Raw genomic sequence first — 27,531 nt, forward strand, 5'->3', positions numbered from 1 at the left:
AAGAGAATGTTTGAACTTTAAAGAATTAAGATCATCCTTTCTTTTCTGAATAACGAACATTTTTATCGTTTTCTAAAATCATTGTTTCATGGCCAAAATGGCAAGAAAGGGTATTAAGTCTTTACAACTGCACCGGACTCCGGTGCTAACTGCTGCCGACACACGGATACGAGCTCTACATAAGTGGCGCTCATTTGGACCCCATCCCATGGAACGATAAGATAGGTGTCTATCAAACAGGTTCCTGCATGCAGCGATGCTGTTTCTAATGTGAACACCATACAAATAGGCTTACCATTTTGGTGTCTTGTGGCTGAACAGCACTCCCTTCCTCATCCTCTCTCTATGGGAGGTGCTCCCGAAACCGAACTGAAGGCCTTAGCTAGAATTTCGACCATCACCAACCATCTGGTTCCCCTTCTTCCTCAAGTTCGTCCCTCCCATGCTTCTAAAGAAGGAGAAGACAGTTATCGAAGAATTCATGGGGAGGTTTCTGCGGGAGACGCCGTTTGGAGAGTCTGCTTTGATAAAGATGACCGGGAGTTCACTGATATCATCTATGAGAAAGCGGTTGGAGAAGGCATTGCCAAGGTAATAATTCGGTGGTTATACTTGAGTGGTTACGGTGGGAGTTGGTGTTTTATTGATTTAGACGATTCTTGGTTGAGTTTGGTGAATCGCCATTTTGGTTTAATGCGCTTGTTTTTTTGGGTTTTATTTATGAGTCGTCACGTGATTGGATGCCAATGTATGGTGATTGTCGCATGGTTGTGATGGGATTGGTTTTATTTATGTTGGGATTGGTTTTTGTTGTTTTAGATGGTCTTTGTTGATCTTCCTACTGTTTTAGGAAAGATCGACAAAGACGTGGTCAATTCAGACTGATTCAACAAGGACTTTGGCCACCAAGTTTTGAAGTTCTAGTCTTGAATACTATGCTTTCAATCCAGGACAAATCTTCATGGAATTCAATTGATTACTAAGTTTTTGGCAAGAAATTTTCTTTCTCAGGACTTGTAACAGAGCTGAATCCTGAGCGTGCTGCAAGTCCTAAGTCAGTTGGTGAGCTCTTGAATGTTAGATGCTGTCTACATGTTAATTCCAAAAATGAAAGAAAGTAGTCAATTTTGAGTTCTTTGGATTCTTATTGTTCATTTTTGTGTAAAGGAGGAAGTTGGGCAGGATTAAATATGAAATGGGTTAATGACATGCTTACTGGGAACTGCTAGCCCTTGGTTCTAATGATGATTTTTCTCTGTCATTCCATCGAGTAGTGGTTGCTCATCCTTGTGTTTTTTGTAGTTTCTCTTTTTGACGAATTAGCCGGGAGAGTTTGATGTGCTACACTAAGGATCCATATTTTAACCTACACAATTCACTGTGACCAGTTTACCTTTGGAAGTCACACTAGTAGAAATGAACTTTAAATCACCCTTATATCCCAAGCTTTCAGAATGAGAGGTGTTTGCAGGAAGACATATAAGAGAGAATTTGATGTGCTACATAATTCAAAAGCATATACATGAATACACAATTCACTTCCACCAGATTACCATTGAAGTAACACTAGTAAAAATGAACTTCAAACCACCCTTCTATTCCAACCATTCAGAATGGTTGAAAATTATGCATTTACGCCTTTGAGCTAGGCCATTGGAATACTTTCTTTGGCATTATCTTCTAGTATTATAGATTGAAGTGGTGTTTTCTGTTATTGGTTGAATGTAAGATTTTAATTGGGTTGGTTTCTTTGATTTTTAAAACATGTATTTAAATAGGTAAATTATTATTATTGTTTTTGTTTGTTCAATTATGAGCAACTTTATATGTGTTTTCTTAGATTTGATTGTTAATAAGTTAACTGTTCTTTGTGGATTTTCTAAGATCACAATCAACAGACCAGAAAGGAGAAATGCTTTTAGGCCTCAGACGATTAAGGAGCTAATACATGCTTTTAATGATGCTAGAGATGACATAACTGTCGGGGTCATCATCTTAACTGGGAAGGTATTTTGCTAATTTCCTGTTCCAGTATCTACCAAAACAAATTATGGGATACTTAACGCACATATGTATATGCACAATGGTCCGTGTACTGACACAAGTCACCTCATATTCTCTTTTTAACGTTAGCAATTCAGAGGTTTAGCTCTGTTTGTAATTTAGTCCAGTCTTGAGGTTTATCATATTCTGTAAAATATAGATGTCTCTATTCTACTTTGATATGGTTAGGACTATTTTGAAACTTCCTGTTGGAAATATTAAATCTATGAACTGTTTTCTGCACCTGGTGTACATGTTTTCATTTTGATTTATTCTTTCTTGATAATGACCATTTTTTGGTTCTGGGGGATTTATTTGCTTTTAATGATGTAGTGTAGTGTGTAGCATATTAATTGTAGCTGTCCCTTTGCTGTATGTAAAGGTGAAACTGACACTAAGACACTTGTATGCATTACAAAATCCTTACCTGAAGCATATGCCACAGCCATGTAAGGTAAAAACTGTTGAAAATCAAGTCAATAGTATGATATATACATGACTCAATGTCCTGCAATTGACAATACGCTGCATTGTACATCCTGACTTGCATGGCTTTCAGGGCCTTACATTGCTATAGCAGGCAATAAATTTTGAGAAATACTTTCTTTGATGTTCTCATCAGAAAATTATGTACATAAACGCATGGATCCAGTTTGGATACAAGCCAAGATATTATGATTGTTTTTAATGTTTCTTAGAAACTGTTGGAAGCTTGTACAGTGGCTGTTTGTGTAAATAAATTCAGTTACCTATTTTTTCTCTTCTTTTTGTTATCCCATAAAGTGGCCATTATCTGGGCTCTCACACGGTAAGGGCTTGCAGAGCAGCCTTTAATTGATTGAGCTATCTTAACTTGGCATGGGGAGTGCAAAATATTAAAAGGAATACTCTTTGCATAATGACACAAGAATATCAAATCTAGTGCTATTTCTCCATCATATTAATGGGCTAAGTAAGATTATATTCACTAAATATGCTTGTAATGCCGACATGTGGTTTTCAAGACCAGACTAGACGTGATGCTGTGAAAAAGATAACCATTATTAGCTTATTTTGTGGAGAGTTGCAAATCCATTGTTTCTTATTTCCTGTAGGTCAGTGTGTTTGTCATATAAAAATGAAGGGATCACTGACACAAATGTAGTGAATTGCTGCAGAGTTTTACTTTAGAAGGGTCGAGAGAGTAAATGGTAAATGTAGTAGGAACATTAAGCACTGTGATTACGGTTGCAAGATGTAACCATATTCACATATTTTATCTTGCCTTTTGTTCTTTATGCTCTAGAAATTTCTTTGATCAGGGTACAAAGGCATTCTGTAGCGGTGGAGATCAGGCATTAAGAGTGTCAGATGGATATGCTGATAAAGATAATTTTGGTCGTCTTAATGTCTTGGATCTGCAGGTGAGCTTATCATGGGTTCCTTTTAAGGATCTACAGTAAGAAATCATTTGTTAACTCCTGCAATTATTCATTTTTAGATTGATGTATGCAATGAGTTCATCAGTCTGGCTTACTACTAGTCACATTTATCAAGTGTTTTGTTTCCTTGAATTAATGTCTTTTCATTTTCTTTGTAAAACTTGCTTAGTTTACACATACAGACTTCTTTCCCATGTAAACAATTTGTAGGTGTCCTACTGTGAAGTGTGAACACATACCTGGTCTGCCCAAGAGAGCACCATCTTACGGACTTCTTTCCCATATAACCAATCAGGTGTCCTGCTGTGAATACATACCTGGTCTGCCCATGAACGCTCTCTCTCTGTGAAAGCCAAAAGATGAAGAACTTTGCTAAAAGAAAGTAGAAAAATGCTTGTTAAAGTGACATGGTGCCATGATATTCCACACTGACCAAGGGGTAGTAGCCTAGTAGCATTTTGATCTTCACATTCCCATCGTGTTTGATAATCAGATGGCAGGTTACCTGTTAGCTAGCTGTTGTTGCTTGATATTCTATTTGTCTTGGGGTATTGGAGACAGATAAGAAAGTACGAAGTTCTCTTGTTGGAGAAGTGAAGAGAATGACATGTTATGTTGCTAGCATCTTGTGACAAATGTCTGCATTGTGTGCAGGGACAATGATACTAGATTTATGTCCAGTAGCTACAGATTTGGCTCCTTCCAATCTTCTTAACTTAGAATGTTAGTGTTTGCCATGAACTAATGTGATATGGTGCTTACATGATTCTTGTTAAGTTCAGTTTCAGACCAATACCTAGGCTTCACTGTGCTGGATATTTCCTGTCTGGCTTTGGAACCTTAAGCAACTTGTGCTGAACTATGCAGTTATAGGAAATCTAACCTAGTTGTTTGACCTTGTTTAAAACTGAGATGGCTCTCAGTTTCACCGAGTAGATTTGGGGTACCTATCTATTTGTTTTCTTTTCTTTTCAAATTCTTTAGGTTGATGATCTTTTCAAATTCTTTAGGTTTATGAGTGACATATTTTGCATTTATGACACTGTTTTGATGATGGCTAAGCTCTCAATCTCCAGTAGAATTCTATTGTTTATCAGAAAGGCTGCTATTAGCGTTTGCTAGGCTTTTATAATTTTTTTTAAATATGTACCAGAATTAGTCATCCCATTGGATGCCCCCTCATTATGCCACATACGTTCCTCCTCTTCATCAAATTCAACATTAACTGCTTGGAGAATCATATTAGGGAAAATATCATGCTGCTGAATTGTTTTTATTGAGACTGGTTTATTTGGGTTACGGGTTTGGACCTGGACCCGGAAACATGAATTTGTGTAATACTTTGTGTTTGTATTCGGGTCTGGAACAGATGTAATGTTATGTAATATCCAGACCCGATCCAGTTTGTAGTACATATATATGTTGAATATAGGGTACGATCCCCAGTAAGTGGGATTGAATCTTCTATTGCAGCCGTCCCCTCCTCTCTCACCGTCTCTCCCTTCTTCTGCATCAACGATACTCCTGGAGACAAAATCTTACATGGTATCAGAGCAGGGCTTCGTCTGATCTCTATTCAAGGGCGTGAAGTTGATCCCAGAACGTGTCTCGAGAGATCGGTCTTCAAACTCCAGGTTAACGTGATTCTGCCCTTCATTCCAACTTCTTCTATTGTCTCTCATCGTGAGTCTCATTCTTATCATTTTTTTTTTCAAGATAGATTTCTGTTTGCATCTTTATCCCATCTTTCAGATCTGTTTTTGATTTCAGATCTGTGTCATCATCTTCTTTGTTTTCATACCTAATTCCATACGCAGATCTGTTTTCGATTTCAGATCTGTGTCATCGCCTGTTCCTTTGTTTCCAGATTTCCCACTTCGATTTCTGTTTTCAGACCTGACCTGATTATTTCATCAAATACGAAATCTGATTGTTTTTCCCAGATCTGCGTTACTTTCTCAAACACGAGATCTGATTATTCATCTCAAGAATATAGATATATATTTAATCATAAATCAATCTTTGGTCCTTTTCTCTGTCACGGTTTGAGCACGCGTGAAACAGACTGTAATCTGTTCACGCTCCATCAGTTAAGATCTGTTTCTTTGTTCGTTACCAACATTGACGTTAGCAGCACGTTCGATTTAAATTTTTTTTTAATCAGACTGCTATCTTGATTGCCCTTTGCTGAATACTAGGCAGCACCAGCACAGTTGGGAATATTCGATCATCTACGACTAACTAATCTCAAAAAAAAAAAAAAAACTTTGATTGTTGGAATTTCTGCTACGTTGAAATTTCTATTACTGCTGTACTGGTTGTTGCCTTGTATTGCTGCTCTTGTACTTGACGCTTTCCCTTATTCATCCTACTACATATTATTTCGTCATGGATTCTCCTTCTCTACCGTCAAGTTTTCTTGGTCAACTCATCTCTGAAAAACTGAACAATTCGAATTACTTGACCTGGAAGAGGCAAATTTTGCTTTTTATCAGAAGTTTGGATCTCTCAGGACACATCGACGGGACCGTTCATGCACCTCCAGAGTTTGTGATGTAGGAAGAGCGAGACGATAAAGGGGAGGTTTCCAACAAATTGATTCGCAATCCAGAATTTGGGACATGGAGGAGAAAAGATCAAGCGGTCGTTGCTTATATCACATCTACTCTTTCTCAAGAGGTATACGAATGCTCGACAATGGAGTTATGGCAGAGGTTGGCGCAAACATATTCACAGATTTCAGAGGCCAGAATCCTACATTTAAAAAGAGAATTCCACCTCTTAAAGAAAGAGAACTTGTCATTTACAGAGTACATGAACAAAGTCAAGATCCTCACCGATCAACTGGCCATGGTGGGTTGTGAAATTCCTGACAAAAAAAATGTTCAACAGGCATTGAATGGACTTGGCTTCAATTATCACATGTTGGTCACTTCCCTTCTATGTCTTCCTTCATTGCAAAGTTTTGAAGATCTTCGCGCGAAGTTACTACAGTAAGAAATTACCATTAGAGGAGAGGAGATGGCCATCAATTCAAGCAATCATGATGTATTGGTTACACGGATGATGTCAAGAAGAGGACGTGGAGGCTTTCGAGGTGGACGCGGCCAAGGAAGGAACAGTCAAGGAGGCCGTGGGTTGTTGCCCACACCCAATATGTCACTCAATTCTTTCTCAGAAAACCAGAGCTCCAGGAATATACCAACATGTTTTCAATGCAATAAAAGGGGGCACATCAAAGCTAATTACTGGCACAACCCACAGAACAAAAACAAATTTAATGGTGCAGGATCCTCCCACAAAGGAAGAATAGGAGAAGACTCGAAGGACGATGAAAAGGATAATATGAAGAATCTTTTGATATCTGCTCTCTTAGAGATAAGCTTCAAGCAGAATGGACAAGGAACTTGGTACATTGATTCCGGGGCTGCGACACATGTAACAGGTGATGTCGGTAAGATTTCGAAACCCATTCCTTATCATGGAAAATTTCGTATTAAAACTGGAGATAATACTCTTCACTCTATATCTCACACTGGAAATGTTGATCTTCCACTTCTTAATTCTTCATTAAATTTATCTAATGTTTATCATTCTCCCATTATTGTCAAAAATATTGTTTTTGTCTCTAAACTTGTTGATGATACTAATTCTTTCGTCGAATTTACTCCTTCTGTACGTGCCAAGGATCTTCTCACGAAGAAGCTGCTCATTGAAGGAGAACGACAAGGAAATATGTATGTCCTCAAGGAATCTTCTTCTTCTTCTGTTCGTGGTGCTTTATCGAGTTCATCGGCCAGTCAGTCAGACCATCCACTGTCCTTCAAAGATTGTTTTAGTTTATCTTAGTGTAATAAGCCAAAGATTTGGCATCGTCGTTTGGGTCATTGTAATAAATCATTCATTGAGAAACTTGTGTCAAGTGGACTTGTTCCACGGTCTAGTTTGAGTGTTGAGTCTGAGACTTCTCTTTGTTCCAGCTGTCAATTATGTAAGAGTCATGTTCTTCCTTTTAGTTCTCGCCATTTGAAATTGTCTATTATGATGTTTGGGGACCTGCCCCACAATCTTCCTTATCTAGTAGTCACTATTACGTTATCTTCATTGATAGTTATTCCAGATACACTTGGATTTATTTTATGAAACATAAATCTGAGGTGTTCAAGCTCTTTCGCTCGTTTTACGCCCTAGTCTGTAATCAATTCTCGTCCAAAATTCAATATTTCCAATGTGATTGAGGGGGGGGGGGGGAGTATTTATCAAAGGAATTTACTGATTTTCTCCAAGAAAATGGAATAAGTCGTCGTATATCTTGCCCACATACACCACAACAAAATGGTGTGGCGGAAAGAAAACATCGACACATTGTGGAAAGTGCCTTGAGCATGTTGCATGACTGTAAAGCCCGTGAAAAAAAAAATCGTGTCCGACTCGTGTCAGACACATGCCCTGCACGTGTCAGACACGTGTCGCGGTCTGGGCCGCTTTGTCGGGCCCGGATCCGGGTCTGAACCAGACCCGAGCTTAACCCGGACCCGGGTTCTCGAATCCTCGAGAACCTGCGTCTTTTAAAAGACGCAGGCGTCTCGGGCGAGGGTTCAAAACCCTCGCCCCTTCTCTCTCATCTGCTCCGCTCCGTCCCTCATGCTGCCGCCGGTGATCGGAGACGCCGACAAGTGATTCCGTCCGGCCGCCTCCCCTTTGAGTTTCGGCGACCCAGTTATCCTCTCAGCAGCCTCCGGCAGCCTCAACCACCTCTTCGCCTCCCCCTTGCTGTCTCCTGTGTCGCGTGACGCCGGCGACTCAACCGCCGACCACCACTGCTCCCTTCTGCCGCCAAACGACACCGCCACCATCGGCCTTTCCCCTATTCGAGCCGACGTCGGCAACTCGTCGCCGGCCACCACTGCCTCCTCTCAGCTTCTCCCCTCTTTCTCGGCTCCCCTTCGTGGGAGGCTGACGCTGTTGACCCCGACGCCGGAGTTGTCGGTCACTCCTCTCCCTCGTTTCGCTGTCGTCGGTGAGTGCTGTCGCCGGCAACTCGCCTCCCTTGTCGAGGTAGCTCAGTCGACGTCCGCTGCTGCTCTCGCCTGCGCTTGCGTTTCGAAGTCGCTCGCCAGCGACTTCTCCCGTTGCCGTGGTCGTTCGAGGTATAACCCCCCTCTCCTCCTCTTTTGTTTTGGGTTGATCGACAGGGGGGCTGAGCCCCCTGTCGTCACCTTTTGTCGCCAGGGGGTTAACCTCCCAGCCTTCCTTTTAGGGTTGATCGACAGGGGGGCTGAGCCCCCTGTCGTCACGTGTTGTCAGCAGGAGGTTAACCTCCCCTGCCTTCCTTTGAGGGTTGATCGACAGGGGGGCTGAGCCCCCTGTCGTCACCTGTTGTCGGCAGGGGGTTAACCTCCTCTGCCTTCCTTTTGGGAGTCAGTCGGCAGGGGGCTCCAACCCCTCCTGTCTCTTTCTGTCTCGGCAGGGGGCTCTATCCCCCTGTCCTTGTGCCTGCCTGCAGGGGGCGAAGTTCCCCCCTGCATTTGTGTCCCGGTAGGGGGCTTCGACCCCCTGCCATTTGTCCTGTTGACAGGGGGTTCCTCTCCCCCTGTCCCTTTTTGTGTTTGCCTGCAGGGGGGCGAGCTCCCCCCTGCGTTTGTTTTCTCGACAAGGGGTGGGGCCCCCCTGCTCGCCTGTTGCTCTTCGGCAGGGGGTTTTGTCCCCCTGCCTCTTGTGTTTTGCCGATAGGGGGCGAAGCCCCCCTGCTTTCCTGTTTTCGAGCAGGGGCTTACCCCCTGCATCTCAGTGTTTGTTCTCCGGCAAGGGGCTTTGCCCCCTTGCCTTGTTCTTGCTGCCGACAGGGGGCTGCGCCCCTGTCTCGTGCTTTGACAGGGGGTGTTCCCCCCTTCCTTGTTGCAGCAGGTATGGTGGGGGAGCCTCTGCTCCCTCCCCTGCCGTTCTTTGTGCGGGCAGATTGGGAGCTCCTGCTCCCTGCCTCTGCTGTTGCTGCCAAGCAGGGCTGAGGCCCTTGCCTCTGGCACCCTTGTCTGCTGGATGCAGAGCTCCTGCCTCTGCCTTCTGCAGGCAGGAGGCCTTGCTGCCCTGTTGCTTCTCGTTTATTTTACGGCATATACTAACGTTCTAAGCTCTCCAGGTTGAACGGTGGATCTAGCTCGCCCTCTGTGGCTCGAGCTCTTGTTTGCCTACGCTGCATGCGTACGAGGACCCGCAATCCCTTAAGGTAGGGGATTCTTGCGTGAAAGGACAATGAACTGATAAATGCTAAAATAAAGAATATAACTAAAAGATGATGATATATGTATACGTATAATATATACGTATGTCTTTACCTTCAAGGACGCGGTTTCGCGATCCTTGTCCTTTTTACTTTCTCGCACTTTCCTTTCTGTCGCCGCCGCGCTATATGTGCCTAGGCTTTTCATTTCTGTCTTTACATTTCCTGTCTTTTAACTCAAGGACGTGGTTTCGTGATCCTTGTCCTCTTTACTTTCTCGCACTTTACTTTCCTGCTGCCCCGCGCTTTGCGCCCTGTCATTTACTTGCTTATGTCTGCCTTGTTCTCCAGGATGTAATCCTGGTCCTCCTTTACGTTCTTGCACTTTACTTCCTTGCATTTACTTGTTGCCCCGCGCTTTATGCGCCATGGCTTTGCTTCTGCTTTACTCTTCGTACCTTACTTTCTTGTGCCGTCGTGCTTACTCTTGCACTTAGCTTTTGTATGTGTTTGTCTTTACCTTGTTGCCGCACTTCGCGCATATGCTTTGTTCGTGTATGTATTCTGATCTCTGTCGTATGCTTCTTTACTTGCTTACGCTTATCGTTAATCGAGGTGCAACCCCATGCCTCGTGAGTCGTCCTTTACACTTGCGTAATTAGTATAGGATCTCATACCTCACGAGTTGCTTGCGTAGTTGCCTGCTTGTGCGTTACGATGATCGAGGTATGATCTCATACCTCGTGTGGAGCTTTAGCATTCTACCCTCGCGGTGCGGCTTCGCCCATCGAGTCTTGCCCCTCGATTTGCCTTTGTATTAGTTTGTACACGGGTTTGCCCCTTGTCAGCTTGCACTCCCTGAGTGCGACTTCGAGTGTATAGTGTATATCGTTTCACTTGTCTTACAGGTCACGACACACACTTATGCACTTCGGTTCTTCAAAGACATCGTCTTAGGTGCAAACCTATTTTCAGGATGTATTAGCTATATAAAGCAGTGATAGCGGTCGGATCTCCCAAATCGATGTATTTGGGATAGGTGTGTTACAACCTTAGTTCGCCTATCTGATACAACTCAGATAACCTTGTTTAGGAGCCTGTGCACGAGTAGGGCGGGGATCCTAGCGAGGTACTTGCGCCATCGTTAGATCGACGTTACCTCGCCTCTGATACGAGACCTAGTTTCTAGGCTTTCTGGTTCAACCATGATTATAGCGCCTTCCTTCGTGAAGGTATTGTTGGATCTCTTACGAGGGATCCATGTTCCTCCTCTTGTAGTTGTACCTTTAGTTACGTACGATATGTTTGGACTACGAAGAGCAAGACGAAAGGTCTATAGTAACCTCTAAGTGTGTATTGACACCTTAAGCTAAATCCTGTTATGTTGATTTCGCCTAATAGGCAAATTGCTTGCGATTGTCTAAAGGACCCAAGCACGATCAGTTGGAACTTGAATGAGTTCACTGTGGGCTTCTGTAAAGCAGAAGTGTTGGGATTTTCTGCGAGAGATCCATACCCCTCTCATTGTGGTTGTACTTTTGAACATGTACGTTGCGTACTACGATGAGTAGGATGAGAGGTCTATGTCTGCCTCGAACATGCAATGACATGTGTTTGAGATCACAAGAGTGATGTTTCTGCCCTCACTATGGATTGACCCCTTTCATCGTGATTATACATTTAAATAGGTACGATGCGTACTGCGGTGAGTAGGATGAGAAGTGTGTGATTGCCTCGAACGTGCAATGGCGCGTATAACTCACCTAAATAATAATCATTCGCCTTCACAGGCAAGATGCTCGATTAGGTTGAAAGACCAGAGCATGCAGAATGGGACGGCGGTTAAGAAACCCTCCGTCGTGCTCATTCGGGACGGTTCATTAAGAGAGAGGATGAATGGTACAAAACTTCGATGGACAGTCATTAATGACAATCTCGGGCAAAGATCCGACCTTCCCTAGTCATCGGAGGTTAGGGGAAATCCTTCGGGCCACTTCTGCAGAAGTACAGATGCGCATCCATTGGGCCTTTATTTGCCTTTGGGGATTTACTCTCTTGGTCACAGACCGTCCCCTTAGGAGCGGACTCAGTCAGTCATTTGGGGTATAATAAAATACATAGCATAATGGACCCCCGAATTGATCTCGGTTGTTTCTACGTTTTGCCTTGTGCGTACCCACAACGACCTGCTCAATAATGAGACAAGATATAACTTATACACATGATCATGAGATATGCATGTTGTGACGTGCATTGCTTGCTTGCTTGTTAGCTCGGTAGTTCGGTATGCTACTTGTTGAGCTAGGTACGCCTGTCGAGGCGTTACCCTTGTTGGTTAAACTGCTTACGCAGTTCCTTGCTTAGTAATAACTAGCTTCTCATACTAGTTGATTGCTTATCCTGTGTAGCTTATGAATTCCTTGTGATGCAATAGCTTGTGTCTTACAATTAATGTAGCTACTTGTCGATAGACTGAGCCATCCAATGGTACTTGTATGTTTTGCGAGCATCCTTATGAATGCTCGTCTTATTCAATTGCTTTGCTTGACTGGTGGATAGAGTTAGTTACTCTTCACCTATTATATAGGTGGGATTGCTATAGTTGTTTGTTTAGCACTCTGATCCTTCATGCTCTTGTGTGTAGCTCTTTTACTAGAGCTTTGCTTACTCTACAACATATTTGGTTAGATCTGCTAGTCTTGCTTGTTCCTGCTTGAGCTAGCATTTATCTTACTTATTGCAGTTTTTGTTCTTTCTTGTCCTTTGCACTCCTACTAGTCTGTTGTGAGACTGACCCATTTCATGGGCAGGTGCTGGACAGGTTGAGACAGCTTGCGATGACACGATGACGCGATGCATTCAAGGCAAGGCCCTTTCCTGACGTTGCGCTCCTGGGGAATACTTGTGATAGATGGGGTATGGAGTTTCTTGAAAGCATCTCTTTTGATTTAAACTCTGGATTTCTAAAACTGTATTATCAAAACATGGTTCTTCTTTTTCATTTCAATAAAATATATACTTGAACTGCAAATCGGTTTGTGAGGTGGAATCTGCTTTTGGTTGTAATGCGCCCAAGGTCTAGGGACTTGTTGTGTTGAACCTGATCTTCCGCTGAACTTCTGTTTTAAACTCTGATAAATGATTGATTTCAAAGCTTTCAACCTTTTTCATATAAGGTTTCAAGTCCACGATTTTGGGGCGTTACAATGACACTCACATTCCCATGAGTTTATGGACGGAAGCCTTCCATTTTGCTGTGTATATCATAAATCGTCTACCCATGAGATTGCTAGAGAATCAATCTCCTTATTTCGCACTTTTCAAGGTTCAGCCTGATTACAATGAATTATGAGTGTTTGGTTGCATATGTTATGTTCATATTGATAGCGTCTCAACGTGACAAGTTCCAGGACAAGGCATGCAGGTGCAAGTTTGTTGGATATGCTGATTAATACAAAGGGTATCAATGCTATGACTCCACCACTCATCGCATTAGAGTCTCACGAAATATTGTGTTTGATGAAAACACTGTTGAGAACTCGGGGAATATAGATGGACACAACAGGGATGTCGAGTGGTATCAGCCATGGCTTGCCGCTGAGTTACTTAACCAGCTGGACACAATAAGGACACATGATGTCACCTCATGCCATACACCACCCGTTGAATGGAGTGAGACCAATGTAGAGCCTCAGCCGAAAGGGCTGAGAAATATGCAGGTTTCTGTCATGCCTACTTCAGATGCCGCAAAATTCCAAGTAGTCACCGACGCCACAAGAATAGTGCTCAACACATCGATGTGCAACCCAGGAGAACGGGAAGAATCCGAAATCCTATTGAGCGATGGGTCAGTTATAACAACTTCTCTACGGATCTACAGTTATTCGTTTCACAGATTAAAAAGCAGGATGAACCCATCAGTTTCGCGCAGGCATACATGTCAACTAAGTGGGTTGAGGCTATGAATGAGAAGATGGAAGCTTTGCATGAATGTGGAACTTGGTAAATTGTTCCTAGGCCCTCAGACAAAAATGTTGTAGGTTCTAAATGGGTCTATAAGATCAAGTATAAACCTGATGGATCCATTGAACGCTACAAAGCGAGACTTGTAGCCAAAGGCTTCACTCAAGAATACAGACAAGACTATGATGAGACCTTTAGTTCTGTTATTAAAATGAGAACCATTCGATTAATTTTATCTTTGTTGGTCCAGTATGGATGGACTCTCAGTCAGCTTGATGTCAAAAATGCAATTTTGCATGGTAGTCTGAAAGAAGAAGTGTATATGGAGCAGCCCCCCGGTTATGCAGAACACAGCCCCAACACCCATGTCTGTAAATTACGAAGAGCCATCTATGGGCTAAAGGAGGCCTCCCGTTCTTGGTTTGATAGCTTCTCTGTTAAAGTTCAATGGCATGGGTTCATTCGGTCTCACCTCGATCATTCTCTATTTATTTTTCTGGATCGTCAGGTCAGTACATTACTTCTCATCTATGTGGATGATATTATCATTACTGGGAACTCTGATGAACATATAGAAGTTACAAAAGCTCTCCTAAGTCGAAAGTTTAAAATGAAAGATTTGGGGATTCTGCGTTATTTCTTAGGGGTTGAGGTAGATCGACAGGATAGTTCTCTTTCACTAACTCAACACAAATATACCCTAGATTTATTAGATAAGGCAGGCATGAAGGATTGCAAGCCCCTATCCACTCCCAGTGTGTTGAATCATAAGCTCAATGCTTAGGATGGGGAGGTATATGGAGAACCCTGACAATATCACAGCCTTGTGGGTATGCTTCAATATCTCACTTTCACAAGACCATACATTGTATATGCAGTGAATCAAGTCTCACAGTTTATGCATGATCCACACACAAAGCATATGAATGTTGTCAAGAGAATCCTTTGATATTTAAAGGGTACTCTTGGGGATGGCTTAATCTATCATCAAGCTAAGACCAAAGGGGAGCAACATCAACTAGTTGTATATGCAGATGCTGATTGGGCTGGAGATCCGGATGACAGAAGGTCAGTTTTTGGGTATTGTGTTTTTATCGATGGGAACTTAGTAGCATGGAGTAGCAAGAAGCAACATGCAGTTGCACGATCTAGTACTGAGGCAGAGTATCGATCTATGGCAGCAACCACAACAGAGGTTACCTGGCTAAGACATCTTTTGATGGAAATAGGAAAAACTATTCTACCCACTACTCTCCTATGTGATAATCAGAGTGCTATCCAGCTTACTTTCAATCCCATTCATCATAGCCGTACAAAACATATAGAGATTGATCAGCATTTTATTCGGCAAAAGGTAGAAGAAAGAGAAGTTGAACCAACCTACGTTCGAACGACGGATCAAGTAGCAGATTTGTTCACTAAAGGCCTTACCAGCATACGATTTTGGTTCTTGAAAAGCAAGTTGTCCATGGTGCACGACCATGCACAACTTGAGGGAGGGTATTGAGACTGGTTTATTCGGGTTACGGGTTTGGACCTGGACCCGGAAACATGAATCTGTGTAATACTTTGTATTTGTATTCGGGTCTGGAACATATGTAATGTTATGTAATATCCAGACCCGATCCAGTTTGTTTGTAGTACATATATATGTTGAATATAGGGTACGATCCCCAGTAAGTGGGATTGAATCTTCTATTGCAGCCGTCCCCTCCTCTCTCACCGTCTCTCCCTTCTTCTGCATCAACGATACTCCTGGAGACAAAATCTTACAGTTTTCAAAATATTAATGTTGAAGTATTTGGAGTGAATGTGCCTTACAATATTGCTAAACTGTTATTGGTTTTTCTTTGCTTACTGACTTTAAAATGGCCAAAAAAGAGACATGATTCTGTTGGAAATAGTCAATATTTTCTAGCATCCAGCTCACGTTCATGGCAGAGACATTTCTTAAATATTTCATTGCCTCCCACTGTTCAGGTACAGATTCGTCGTCTTCCCAAGCCTGTCATTGCAATGGTATGCATCTTATCAATTTTCGTTTATGCTGATTTTCTTATCTATTTATTTGCAATATTGTCTGATGAGGATGTGTTCTCTTTTGTAATTGTAGGTTGCAGGCTATGCTGTTGGAGGTGGCCATGTCTTACACATGGTTTGCGATCTAACAATTGCATCTGACAATGCGATTTTTGGCCAAACTGGACCAAAGGTATTCCCTTATGTTCTTTTATCACTTATGGTGTTGCTTAACAACTTCTAAAACAAAATGCAAAAGCCATAGGTAAAATGAAATGATAAAATAAGACAACTAAAGAAAGAAATGATTGAAGACTCCATGCTTTTGAAGCATATTTGTGTAAGTTTGAATGTGGATGTGAAAGGATCTTGTTTAAAGCCTTTGTGTGCCAAACAAACACACCGTAGACATGGAATTACTCTGTTTTTCATTCAATAGAATTAATGAAATTTATTTAAAGGAAAATAGAAACTAATGCATTGACATGGAGGCACATCATGTTAACTTGTATAGTTATTATATATTAATATGTATATACATTATGTATATATTGTTGATATGTATATACATTATGTATATATTGTTGATATATATATATATATATATATATATATATATCAACAATATATACATAATGTATATACATATCAACAATATATATGTTGAAAGACGCACCCAACCCTAGGTAGAGAGAGAGAGATAGAGGGAAAGATAGAAGAGAGAGAGAGTGAGAGGGAGAGACGGCTGCACAGAGAAAAACACTTCACTTAATTATTAGGGCTTCTCTCTATGTTAAATAGAGAGACGCTAAAAAGAATAATTACGTCTTAGCCCATCATGAAAACATATTTTCAAATGGCCTCTAATATAAAAAGACTTAACTTAAAACCACCTATTCTCAACAATATCAAATAAACTTAAAACTTAAAACCTCTTAATCTCAACACTCCCCTTCAAGCTGGAGCATAGATATCAATCATGCTCAGCTTGTCATAACATTTTGAGAAATTTGGTCTCGCCAGGGCTTTGGTAAAAACATCCGCTACTTGATCTTCGGAAGATACATGATCGGTGCAGATAAACCCAGCTTGAACTAGGTCACGAACATAGTGACAATCAACTTCAATATGTTTAGTCCTTTCATGAAACACTGGGTTGTTGGCAATATATGTAGCAGCCCGATTGTCACACATCATCAACATAGGCAGGGGTACTTTCTCCTGAAGCTCGGTCAAGACTGATTTTACCCAAATAATCTCAGCTGCAGTCTGGGCCATGGTTGCCAGTTGAGGAAGCGGGTGCGGGAAGCGATACGGGAAGCGGGAGCGGGAAGCGAGGCACTTTCAAAATTTTAGGAAGCGGGGAAGCGTGGGACCACTTAGGAGCGATTCGGGAAGTGTCTCGGAAGCGACCTAGGAAGCGTCTCGGAAGCGACCTAGGAAGCGTCTCGGAAGCGAGGGGGAAGCGAAAAAAATAAAAATAAAAAATAAAAAATACAAATAAATTGAAAAAAAAATAGGGGAAGCGAGGGGGAAGCGCGCTTCCCATTAAAGGGAAGCGCGTCCCCCATTAAAGGGAAACACGTCCCCCATTAAAGGGAAGCACGCTTCCCAAAAAAGGGGGACGCGCTTCCCAAAAAAGGGGGACGCTTCTCCCCACGCTTCGAAAGCGCGACGTTCCGCGCTTCCGAAGTGCGCTTTGGGGAAGCGCGCTTCCCCTTTTAGCTAGGCGCTTCCGGTAACCCTGGTCTGGGCCATTGCTCGATATTCAGATTCAGCACTCGACCTGGCTACAACGGTTTGTTTCTTACTCCTCCAGGTAACAAGATTTCCTCCCACAAACACACAAAATCCAGATGTTGACTTCCTATCTTCGACAGATCCTGCGTAATCTGCGTCAGTGTAAGCAACCACATCCAAAGATGGATTTCGTTTAAACAACAAACCTTTACCAGGAGATGACTTTAAATACCAAAGAACCATCATAGCTGCATCCCAGTGAACTTTTGTAGGTTTGTCCATGAACTGACTGATTTTACTCACGACTAATGAAATGTCAGGTCTAGTAACAGTTACATATAGCAACTTACCCACCAAGGATCTAAAACTGGCACTATCCACATAGTCAGACTTCTCATCGAACATGTGAGTTTTGGGATCCATTGGAATATTAGCTGGCTTAGCTCCCAGCATTCCAGTCTCTTTTAATAGGTCCAACACATACTTTCTTTGAGACAGCACTAAGCCCTCTCTGTTTCTTGCAACCTCGATACCCAGAAAATATCGAAGGTGACCAAGATCTTTAGTAACAAAGTGCTTCTGAAGATGATCTTTTGTTGCAGAAATATCTTGGGCACTGCTCCCTGTTAATATGATGTCATCGACATATACCACCATAACAACAATTCCTTTACTGGTTTTCGTGATAAACAAGGAATGATCTGAAGCTGACCTGACAAATCCAAAGCTCGACATTACCTCAAATAATTTGTGAAACCATGCCCGCGGACTCTGCTTCAGGCCATAAATGGCCTTCTTTAGCTTACACACCTTCTGACACTCCCCCTGAACCTCGAAGCCTGGGGGTTGTTGCATGTAGACAGTTTCATGCAAATCCCTATACAAAAAGGCATTCTTGACATCCAACTGAAATAAGGGTCATCCATGGTGCACAACAACAGAAAGAACGAGACGAATAGTGCCAAGACGAGCAACTGGGGAGAAAGTTTCTAAAAAGTCAACCCCGTATGTAAAACCCCATTTAAAAAAAAAAAAAATTTGGACCCGGGTCGGGTCCGGACCCGACCCGGGCCCCTTTTTTTATTAGGGTTTTAAAAACCCGAGTTTTCAGGCGCCGCAACCCCCCCCCCCTCTTCTCCCCCTTCATTTTCGGGTAGATTGGGGAAACCCACCGAGGTTTTCCCTTTCATCGCACCCCCCGAGCTCTTTAAGAGCATTGCAGGAGGGCGAGGGAAGGCACGCCTCCCCTCTCGAGCTTCCTCCTCCTCGTGCCGACCTGCCGTCACTGCGCCCCGCTGCCGACGCCGGCCATCGCCTCCCAGGTACGCCACCCTCCCTCTTCTCTTCTCCTCCCTCTTCTCTTCCTCACCCCCCCTCTCTGTCACCTCGCCGGGAGGTCGGCAGGCGGCGCACGGCCCCTGCCGCCCCTTCCGCCTCTCCGGTAATCATCGGAGGGCCGACAGGTGGCCTGCAAGGCCCCTGTCGTCCCCTCTTCCCTCTTGGGGTGCGCCGGAGTGCCGGCAGGGGACCAATGGTCCCTACGACACTCCCTCACCTCTGGGGGTGATAGGGAATCCGACAGGAGGTCGGCTGCCCCTGTCACCCCCGTCCCGAACACTCTCTCTCTGGCAGGGGTTAGCCCCTGCCGCCTCACGATCTCCGGTAGGCAGGGGCAAGGCCCCTGCCGTTTTCTATTTCCCGGCGGTAGGGGCTCGCCCCTGCCACCTCTTGGCCTCTGGGAGGGCAGGGAATACCCCTGTTGCTTTTGATCCTCGACACGCAGGGGGCCGGACAACCCCCCCCTGCGGCTCCGTGATTTTGCCAGGCAGGGGTCGAGGCCCCTGCCATTTGTAGGTGCTTCTGGCAGGGGCCGAGGCCCCTGTCGTCCCTTAATTCATCAGGCAGGGGCTGGGGCCCCTGCCATTCCCCATTTTCGATAGGCAGGGGTTGGGGCCCCTGCCATTTCCCCATTCTCGTCAGGTAAGGGCCAAGGCCCTTACCATTCTTTTTGTGCCAGGCAGGGGCCAAGACCCCTGCCATTTCTTATTCACCATGCAGGGGGCCGAGGCCCTGCCACTCTGACGTTTCTGGCAGGGGCTCAGCCCCTGCCACTTAATGTTGCTGGCAGGGGCTCAGCCCCTGCCACTTTAAGGTTGCTGGCAGGGGCTCAGCCCCTGCCACTTTAATGTTGCCGGTAGGGGCTCAACCCCTGCCACTTTAATGCTGCTGGCCCCTGCCACTTGGATGCTGTTGGCAGGGGCTCAGCCCCTGCCACTTGGATGTTGCCGGCAGGGGCTCAGCCCCTGCCACTTTGTCTTTGTCGGTAGGGGCTCAGCCCCTGCCGCTTCGTTGTGTTCGGCAGGGGCTGACCCCCCCCCCCCTGCCGCCTCGGTGTTTTTGACAGGTGGCTCAGCCCCTGTCACCCCGCGGTTGTCTGCAGGCAAGGGCTCGCCCCTTGTCATTTTTCTGATTTCGGCTGGCAGGGGCACACCCCTGCTGCCTCTCTCTTTTCCTATAGGCAGGCTTGTTTTTCTATTTTCTCCGCATAATAATTGACGTAGCACTGTTGCAGACCTCGCATCGGACCCCCGCTTTGGCTCCGCGGCCCGAGCCTCGTATCATCGACACGCATAGACGCACGCAGCTGCACGACATCCCGAGGTAGGGGAAAGTCGCACGAATAGTATGTATGAACAAAATAAAATAAGACTTCTGAGATAGAATAGTTATTTTGCATACTTGCGTATCTGAAGAAGTATTGGTTGGTCAAAGTTTTACTCTTTGTGATTCTTTTGAAATTGCATAATGTAAATTCTTTGGGTAGACTCATTCTAGAAAGAATCAAGTAGTTTAATTGGCATGCCTGTTTACGTGTAGGATTACTTAACTCATAATTGTCTATTCTGCATGCTTATTCCTTTGAAACTGCATACTTAAGGTAGACTTTGTGAATAGACTCAAAACCACTGCAATTGCTATTGTAATCGAACCTTAAGGCAGGTACAGTATGAATTTTATGTAAGATCATGGAGTGTATTGAAGTGTGAAATCTACACTTTATTGATTTTGATGTGATAATATCGGCCTCCAGAGGCCAATTGCTCAGAAAAGCAAAACATGTCATGTAGGAACCAAAGGAATCATAAAACATTATCGTAGTTGTACCTCTAGGAAGGTACGATCGTACTTTTGGACAAGTACGTCTCATGTGGGTTACGATGGTGGGATGATGAGGTTGTAGCAACCTCGATGAGTGCAATTAGCACAATGCTGAGATCACATATGTAACGCCCCGAAAATTTAAACCCAGATTTTTTGAAGGAATTTTTTTTTTAAGCGGAAACAACCAATATATTCCAGGGTTAGGTATTTCAGAATGATACAGGAAGGTAAAAGCAAACCACACCATTTATTTTTATTTCAATAATATTAGAATCCAACATCAGAGTTTCAAACTAAAATTTCCAATTAGAAAGAAAGTAGGATCGCCAGGGAACAAATAAATCAGTCTTGGTCAGCGCCTTATCCCGCATCGCTCATAGAACTACTCTGTGCCTGAAAATAATAGAAATTATAGGAATTAGACTACCACGTCTAAGTAGGAAAACTGTAATTATTCTTGCAAGTAGATCATGTGTCAAGTGTGATGTGGGTGTCGTGTTTGAATTTCAGTCTAAACATATACACATAAGGAATTCGATGCAATAGCAATAATAGACATATATCTGAATAAAAAAGTAGATTATGTAACAGTTATACTTAAGCACAAAAAGCATTCTATACAACTACAACAATTAAGCAAGGTATTAAGCAATTAAAGCAGAACTTACACTAACATGAATAACATCCATAATATGAATTCAATTAACTAATATATACACAGTTTAGGATGTCGTTTCATCATAAGCACCGAATATAAAGCATGATGAAAGAGTAAGCAATTGTCTCTTTAATGACTCCAACACAGTGATACCTAACTGTTCTAGTTAATGTTTATCTTTTCTTATCCCGCGGGTACACACGGGCCAAGGCAACCATCACAGAAGAGAACGTTCGGGGGGTATATTATTCAAGGTTGTTTTATTAACCCGAACATTCTAACTGTGACTGAAATCCCAAGGGAGCGGCCAGTGACCGAGAGAAACTCCCAAAGGCCAAAACCAAAACAGAATGCATCCCTAACTTCTGCAGAAGAACATGAAACTACCGCCTAGGACACAATTGGTAGTCCGGGTCCCCCGACTCTGAGGACTGGGACCAACGAGTCGCTTTACGCTCGAAACCAAACACATGTCCCCAGAGTTTTGTACCACTTACCCTCTCCAAGGTAAGCCCGAATCTGAATGGGTTAATCTTTTCATTTAGTTAATTTCCCGAAGTATGGGGCATTTCCCCAACTTCTTTCTACTATCATAGTAGTAGGATTCTCAACCTTAGTCATTCTACCCAGGTGTATAGAACAGTCTCAGTCATTTGTCATTTTAATTGCATAACCCACACACAGTGCTCCGGTGCCTTTAAACCAGTCAAGCACACAAGTTATTATTTAATTTCCTTACCAATATACTTGAACCAGACCACACACCTTCATTAGGTACTTAACCCGTATCGGGTAGTCCAATCTGTCTTGCCCATTAGGCAAGGCACATGTCTAAAGATTGCAGCGTACACCAAGTTATGTGTTGAATCAACATCTAATATGTAACAGCTTCTATGTATGCTCAGCATAATTTATTATCATGTAGGGTCTCACTATGAAAATTTCCAACAAACCTGGTAACTACCAGTATCTTCAATAGTTAACATGAGTTATCATAAGCATGCCATATCTCCCAACATAATACATAGACAAAAATAGGCTAACAAGAATTTACCTAGACAAGTTAGAGTTATCATAAGCATGCTATATTTTACAGGATGAAACCATTAGCATCAGTCAACATAAATTATGTTATGTTTAACATAGGTTTACATAATAATTTAATCAACATAGGCTGATTATAAACTATGCTAAGTTCAACATAACTTTACAGAATAAAGTAATCAACCTCAGACAATCATAAACTATGATGGTTCAACATAGCTTTACAGACTAAACCATCAACATTGAGCAATAACCAGAATATCAAGTGGGTGATCAGAATTAATCATGGAAAACTTATAATCACAAAGCAACAGCTGTACCAATCGGCCAGCATAAACATGCTATATTTTACAGGATGAAACCATTAGCATCAGTCAACATCTATGTCACATGGGTGCGGGTGCGGGTGCGGGTGCGGGTGCGGGGATTCGGCACTTCCAAAAAACCCGGGTGCGGGGGTGCGGCAGGGGCAAAAATGTAATATATATATATATATATATATATATATATTTATATAAAAAAGGGGGTCAGTCTGTCAGCTGACAGCTGCTGTCAGCAGCAGCAGCTGACAGACAACTGCTCTGTCAGTATTACTTTTTTTTTAAAAAATCTCGCAGCCCATTTGGGCAATTTTTTTTTAAAAAAAAAAAAATCCAAAACAAGAATGGACTTAAATGATCCTGGGTGCTGTCAACGCACCCAGGATAGGGTTGACCGCACCCGGTGCCGCACCCGCACACGCACCCGCGTCGAGTCGCGTCGACGCGGGTGCGGCATCCTGCTAGCCGAATCCCTGTGACATAGGTCAACATAAATTATGTTATGTTTAACATAGGTTTACATAATAATTTAATCAACATATGCTGATTATAAACTATGCTAAGTTCAGTAATCAACCTCAGACAATCATAAACTATGATGGTTCAACATAGCTTTACAGACTAAACCATCAACATTGAGCAATAACCAGAATATCAAGTGGGTGGTCAGAATTAACATGGACAACTTATAATCACAAAGCAACAGTTGTACCAATCGGCCAGCATAAATCAACACAAGCATGATATGTGTTTCAGAATAAGAAAAATATGATCTGTTAAACAAGATTTTCATAAGCCTAACTTGTATTACAACATTACTTAAAAAAATCAGCCTGCATCATCACAAGCCTGGAAGAAACCCCTCCAAATTTGGGTTTATCCACTGCTACTTCTAAAGTCATCTCTTTACGAAACTGTGAAACACGGACAATCCCCTCTTTATTTTTATCTATTTTATTATTTTTTTGTTTTTCATAATAATCTGAAACCCCCCACACACATGCTCGATCCCTAAATCAGAAATCCGAAACCCCCAAATTAAAAATTTGGGGTTTTCGGTTTGGGGTGACAGACAACCCCAACATTTGAGATTTTCCCTCCCCTTGCAAGTCGACCCATTTGGGTTTTGGACAACCCACACCCCACCCAATCCATGATCGACCTGAAGAAAAATTAGAGAAACCCTACCATTTTCCGGTGAAGTTGTTGCGGCAGCTACGAGAGGAGGTCGGTTGCGTCTCCTGACACGGCTTCAAACAGCAGGCCCGAGCTCGGGGGAGGGGAATCCGAGGGTTAGAGAGAGAAGAGAGTGAGAGAGAGAGAATGGGATGGCGAGAGAGAGAGAAAAGAGAATGGGATTGAGAGAGAGAGGTTCGGGGTCCCCTTTTTGTAGGAGGGTGGCCACCCGAAAAGGAAGGAGCTCCTCCTCTCGGCGGCTGCGGTGTGCTCCCCCACCTCCCATCTCCTTATGTGTTAGGGTTCGGCTGAACCCTAACACCCGATATCTCAGGGGAGAGGGTTTCCCCTCTCAATTTTTTTTTATCGGGCAACCCATATCGGGTTGCCCCCTTTTTAACCCCTCTTTTTATTTAACAGGGTGTGGGTCGGGTCCGGGTCCGTACCACGACCTGCGATGCCGGATCCGATTGCGGTTTGGATCCGGGTCGCGTGGATAGCAGTGGATCCAGGAGTTGGATCCACTTGGGTCCAACAGTGGTTTTAAAAAAAAAATTTATTATTACTTATTTATTTATATAGTATTACTAAAATACTCAAATATGCACATTTTTCTTTTGGATCCAATAACGGATCCTAGGCCCAAATCCACATAATTCTTAAGTTTTAGTATAAAATTTGTGGTTGTTACAACATAAATGGTGACCATTCGCCTTCACAGGCAAGATGCTCGAGTGGGTCTAATGGACCAGAGCATGTAGGATGGGGCGGCGGTTAATAAACCCCCGTCGTACCTATCCGATCTTTACGGTTCATCAAGGGAGAGGATGGATGGTACAAAGACTCCGATAGACAGGTTGTTAACAACCACCCCACGGGCAAAAGACTCGGTTTTCCCAGTCATCGGAGTTAGGGGAATTGGGATTACCATAAATTATCCTAGGTGGTAACTCCCAGGCACTTCTGCAGAAGTTGGATGCATCCATGGGCCACGAACACCTTTGGGGATTTACTCTCTTGGTCACTGACCGTCCCCTTGGGAGCGGACTCAGTCAGCCATCCGGGTTAATGAAATCACCTGACATAATAAACCCCCGGATCGGTCTCGGTTGTTTCTACGTTTCGCGTCTGTGCGTACCCACAGGCCAGTTAATATCAGAACTTAAAGAATATATTCATGAATAGTTGTAGATGACTGAGACTTACACTGCTTCAACTAACAACTCTTTGCACTTATTACATTTATTAGAATAGACTACAATTGCTTTAATTGCTTAAATATCATAACTGCTTATCTCATGAATGTCCTATTTTATTTTCATTCTACTAATCTGTTCGTGCACCTACTAGTTTGTTATGAAACTGACCCATTTCATGGGCAGGTGAGCAGTAGGACTTCACTGGCGGCCGATGGCGTGGTGCAACATGGATCAAGATTCATTTTCTTTCTGCTAGCGGCTTGGCTCTGGGTCTTTTTGGAGTTTTCTTAGATTTATTGAACTTTGGAATAAAATGCTCATTTTGTAATAAATTGCAAATTTTTAATCTATTGCCTTATTACTTAAATTCTTTTAAGTTGTTGTACATGTGGATGATTGTTTTTCAGCTAACGTACCCAGGATTGTTGACTTGTGTTCCTTTCTAAATGTCTTCCGCTGTCGTTTTTAAATATTAAAACTTTAAATCTTTGAAAGGTTTTTCGATAAGGTTTTCGAAATCACAAGTCGAAATTTTGGGGCGTTACACCGTAAGTCTGAGTGTAGCCTTTTGTAACCAACCGGGCTTTGTACCGTTCAATCGACCCATCCGAGTTATATTTAATGCTATATACCCATTTGCAGCCTACAATATCTGCATCTGCGGGAGGATCAACCAAGTTCCAGGTGCCTCGAGACCATAGGGCATCCATCTTATCACGCATAGCCTGCCTCCAGTTGGAATCGACTAGAGCTTGACTGTGATGAAGCGGAACAGACGAAGCAGACAGAGCATAAATAAAATTCTTCATAGATGCCCCAAGATTAGCTTCTGATACAAATTGCGTGATGGGGTAAAGAGTGCACTGTCTCTTTCCCTTGCGCAGAGCAATGGGAAGATCAGCATCAGATGTAGGGGCAACAGTTTGCTCAAAAATACTTACCTGAGGAGTAGGAGGTGATGGCGGCATGGAGGTAGGAGGCACCCTGTGCGTGTATACTATGGGAGGGTTTCAGAAGCGAGACACACCCGACACTGGAACCAAGGACTGAGGAGGAGGCGACTCTAACGGAAAGGGAGGAATCGGCAGAGGAAGGATATCACCAAGGCTCTCCTGTAGTCTGGGAGTAGAGCTTGAAAAATAAGGAATAGACTCAAAGAAGGTAACGTCCGCACTAACATACTCTTTATGAGATATAGGGTCGTAGCAACGGTATCCTTTTTGGTTCTTAGGATACCCAAGGAAAACACATTTAATAGATTGAGCAACAAGTTTATCTCGATCCAGACCCAGCTTATGCACAAAACACACACATCCAAAAACTTTAGGGGGGATAGGGAAGAGAGGAGCCTCTGGATGGAGAATTTGAATAGGGATCTGGTCTTCTACAGAGCTTGACGGCATGCGATTTATCAGAAAACTAGCTGTCAGAACCGCATCGCCCCAGTATGAAGCATGCATATTGGATTGAATCATAAGGCACCGAGCAACATTAAGGATTTGTCTATGTTTCCTCTCAGTCACCCCATTTTGCTGGGAGGTATGGGGGCATGTAAATTGAGGTTGAATCCCATTACCAGAATAGAATTGAAGTAAGTCTTTGGATTTGTACTCAAGAGCATTATCAGTGCGAACAATTTTAACACATACATCAAATTGAGTTTTTATCTCGGCAATTAAAGATTTAAGAATGACAGGACCTTGAGACCGATCTTTTAACAGGAACACCCACGATAACCTTGAGAAGTCATCAACAATAACTAGATAATAACGACACTGAGACCTATTCGGAATTCTACTCGGACCCCACACATCGACATGAAGAAGATCAAACAATCCTTGACTTGACGGACTCTGACTAGAAGGGAAAGAGCTTCGACAATGTTTTCCCAATTGACATGTTTCACACTGAAAAGAAACTGAGGGAGGTATATGGGGAATGACACGACGAAGTTTTGTCACTGGAAGGTGACCCAAACGATGATGCCACAATAGAGGACTTGAGGATGATGTACCAGCAGAATAGGCCGAAACTTCTGGTTGGTGTAGGTAATACAAACCAACTTCCTCATAGCCGCCACCAATCTTTCTCCCCATCAGCAAGTCCTGAAAGGTGCACCCCATAGGATCAAAAATCACTCTACAATTCAAATCTTTTGTCATTCGACTGACGGATAGTAAATTCTGTGGAAACGAAGGAGCATGAAGAACATGCGACAATTGAAGAGTAGGGGTAATAGACATGCTTCCTTGCCCTACAATTGGGGAAGAACTACCATCAGCAAGACATACTCCTTTTTGACCAGTCACAGGTTTTAAACTCAGAAAATTACTCGAATTTCCGCACAAGTGACCAAAGGCTCCAGAATCAATGATCCACCTATCACCTTGACTAGATAGGCCATCACCTGCCGAGCACACAACCTCCGCAACAGAAGACTTCGAAGTGGATGATCGTAAAGCAAGGAGCTTGTCATATTCGGCCCTGCTAAGAGTTACACAATCATTGGAGGAATCTGCATCTGATTTAACCACTTGAGTCATAATATAAACTAATTGGCTGGATT

At 43.2% G+C, this 27,531-nt stretch overlaps 1 protein-coding gene across 1 annotated transcript in view; it reads left to right on the plus strand.

Annotated features, from left to right (window-relative positions):
- The first annotated feature begins 276 nt into the window (after positions 1-276).
- The window catches only part of LOC149833953 (1,4-dihydroxy-2-naphthoyl-CoA synthase, peroxisomal-like), a 75,648-nt gene continuing 48,393 nt past the window's right edge, over positions 277-27,531 (plus strand). The window contains exons 1-5 of the mRNA XM_090011130.1: positions 277-591; positions 1,885-2,007; positions 3,345-3,446; positions 15,628-15,666; positions 15,761-15,859. Of these exons, the coding sequence (XP_089867256.1) occupies positions 346-591; positions 1,885-2,007; positions 3,345-3,446; positions 15,628-15,666; positions 15,761-15,859 (609 nt within the window). The 5' untranslated portion in view covers positions 277-345. The remainder of the gene's footprint in view (positions 592-1,884; positions 2,008-3,344; positions 3,447-15,627; positions 15,667-15,760; positions 15,860-27,531) is intronic.

Source organism: Nuphar pumila, chromosome 6, assembly GCF_984573655.1.
Source record: "Nuphar pumila chromosome 6, dmNupPumi1.hap1.1, whole genome shotgun sequence".
NCBI lineage: Eukaryota > Viridiplantae > Streptophyta > Magnoliopsida > Nymphaeales > Nymphaeaceae > Nuphar > Nuphar pumila.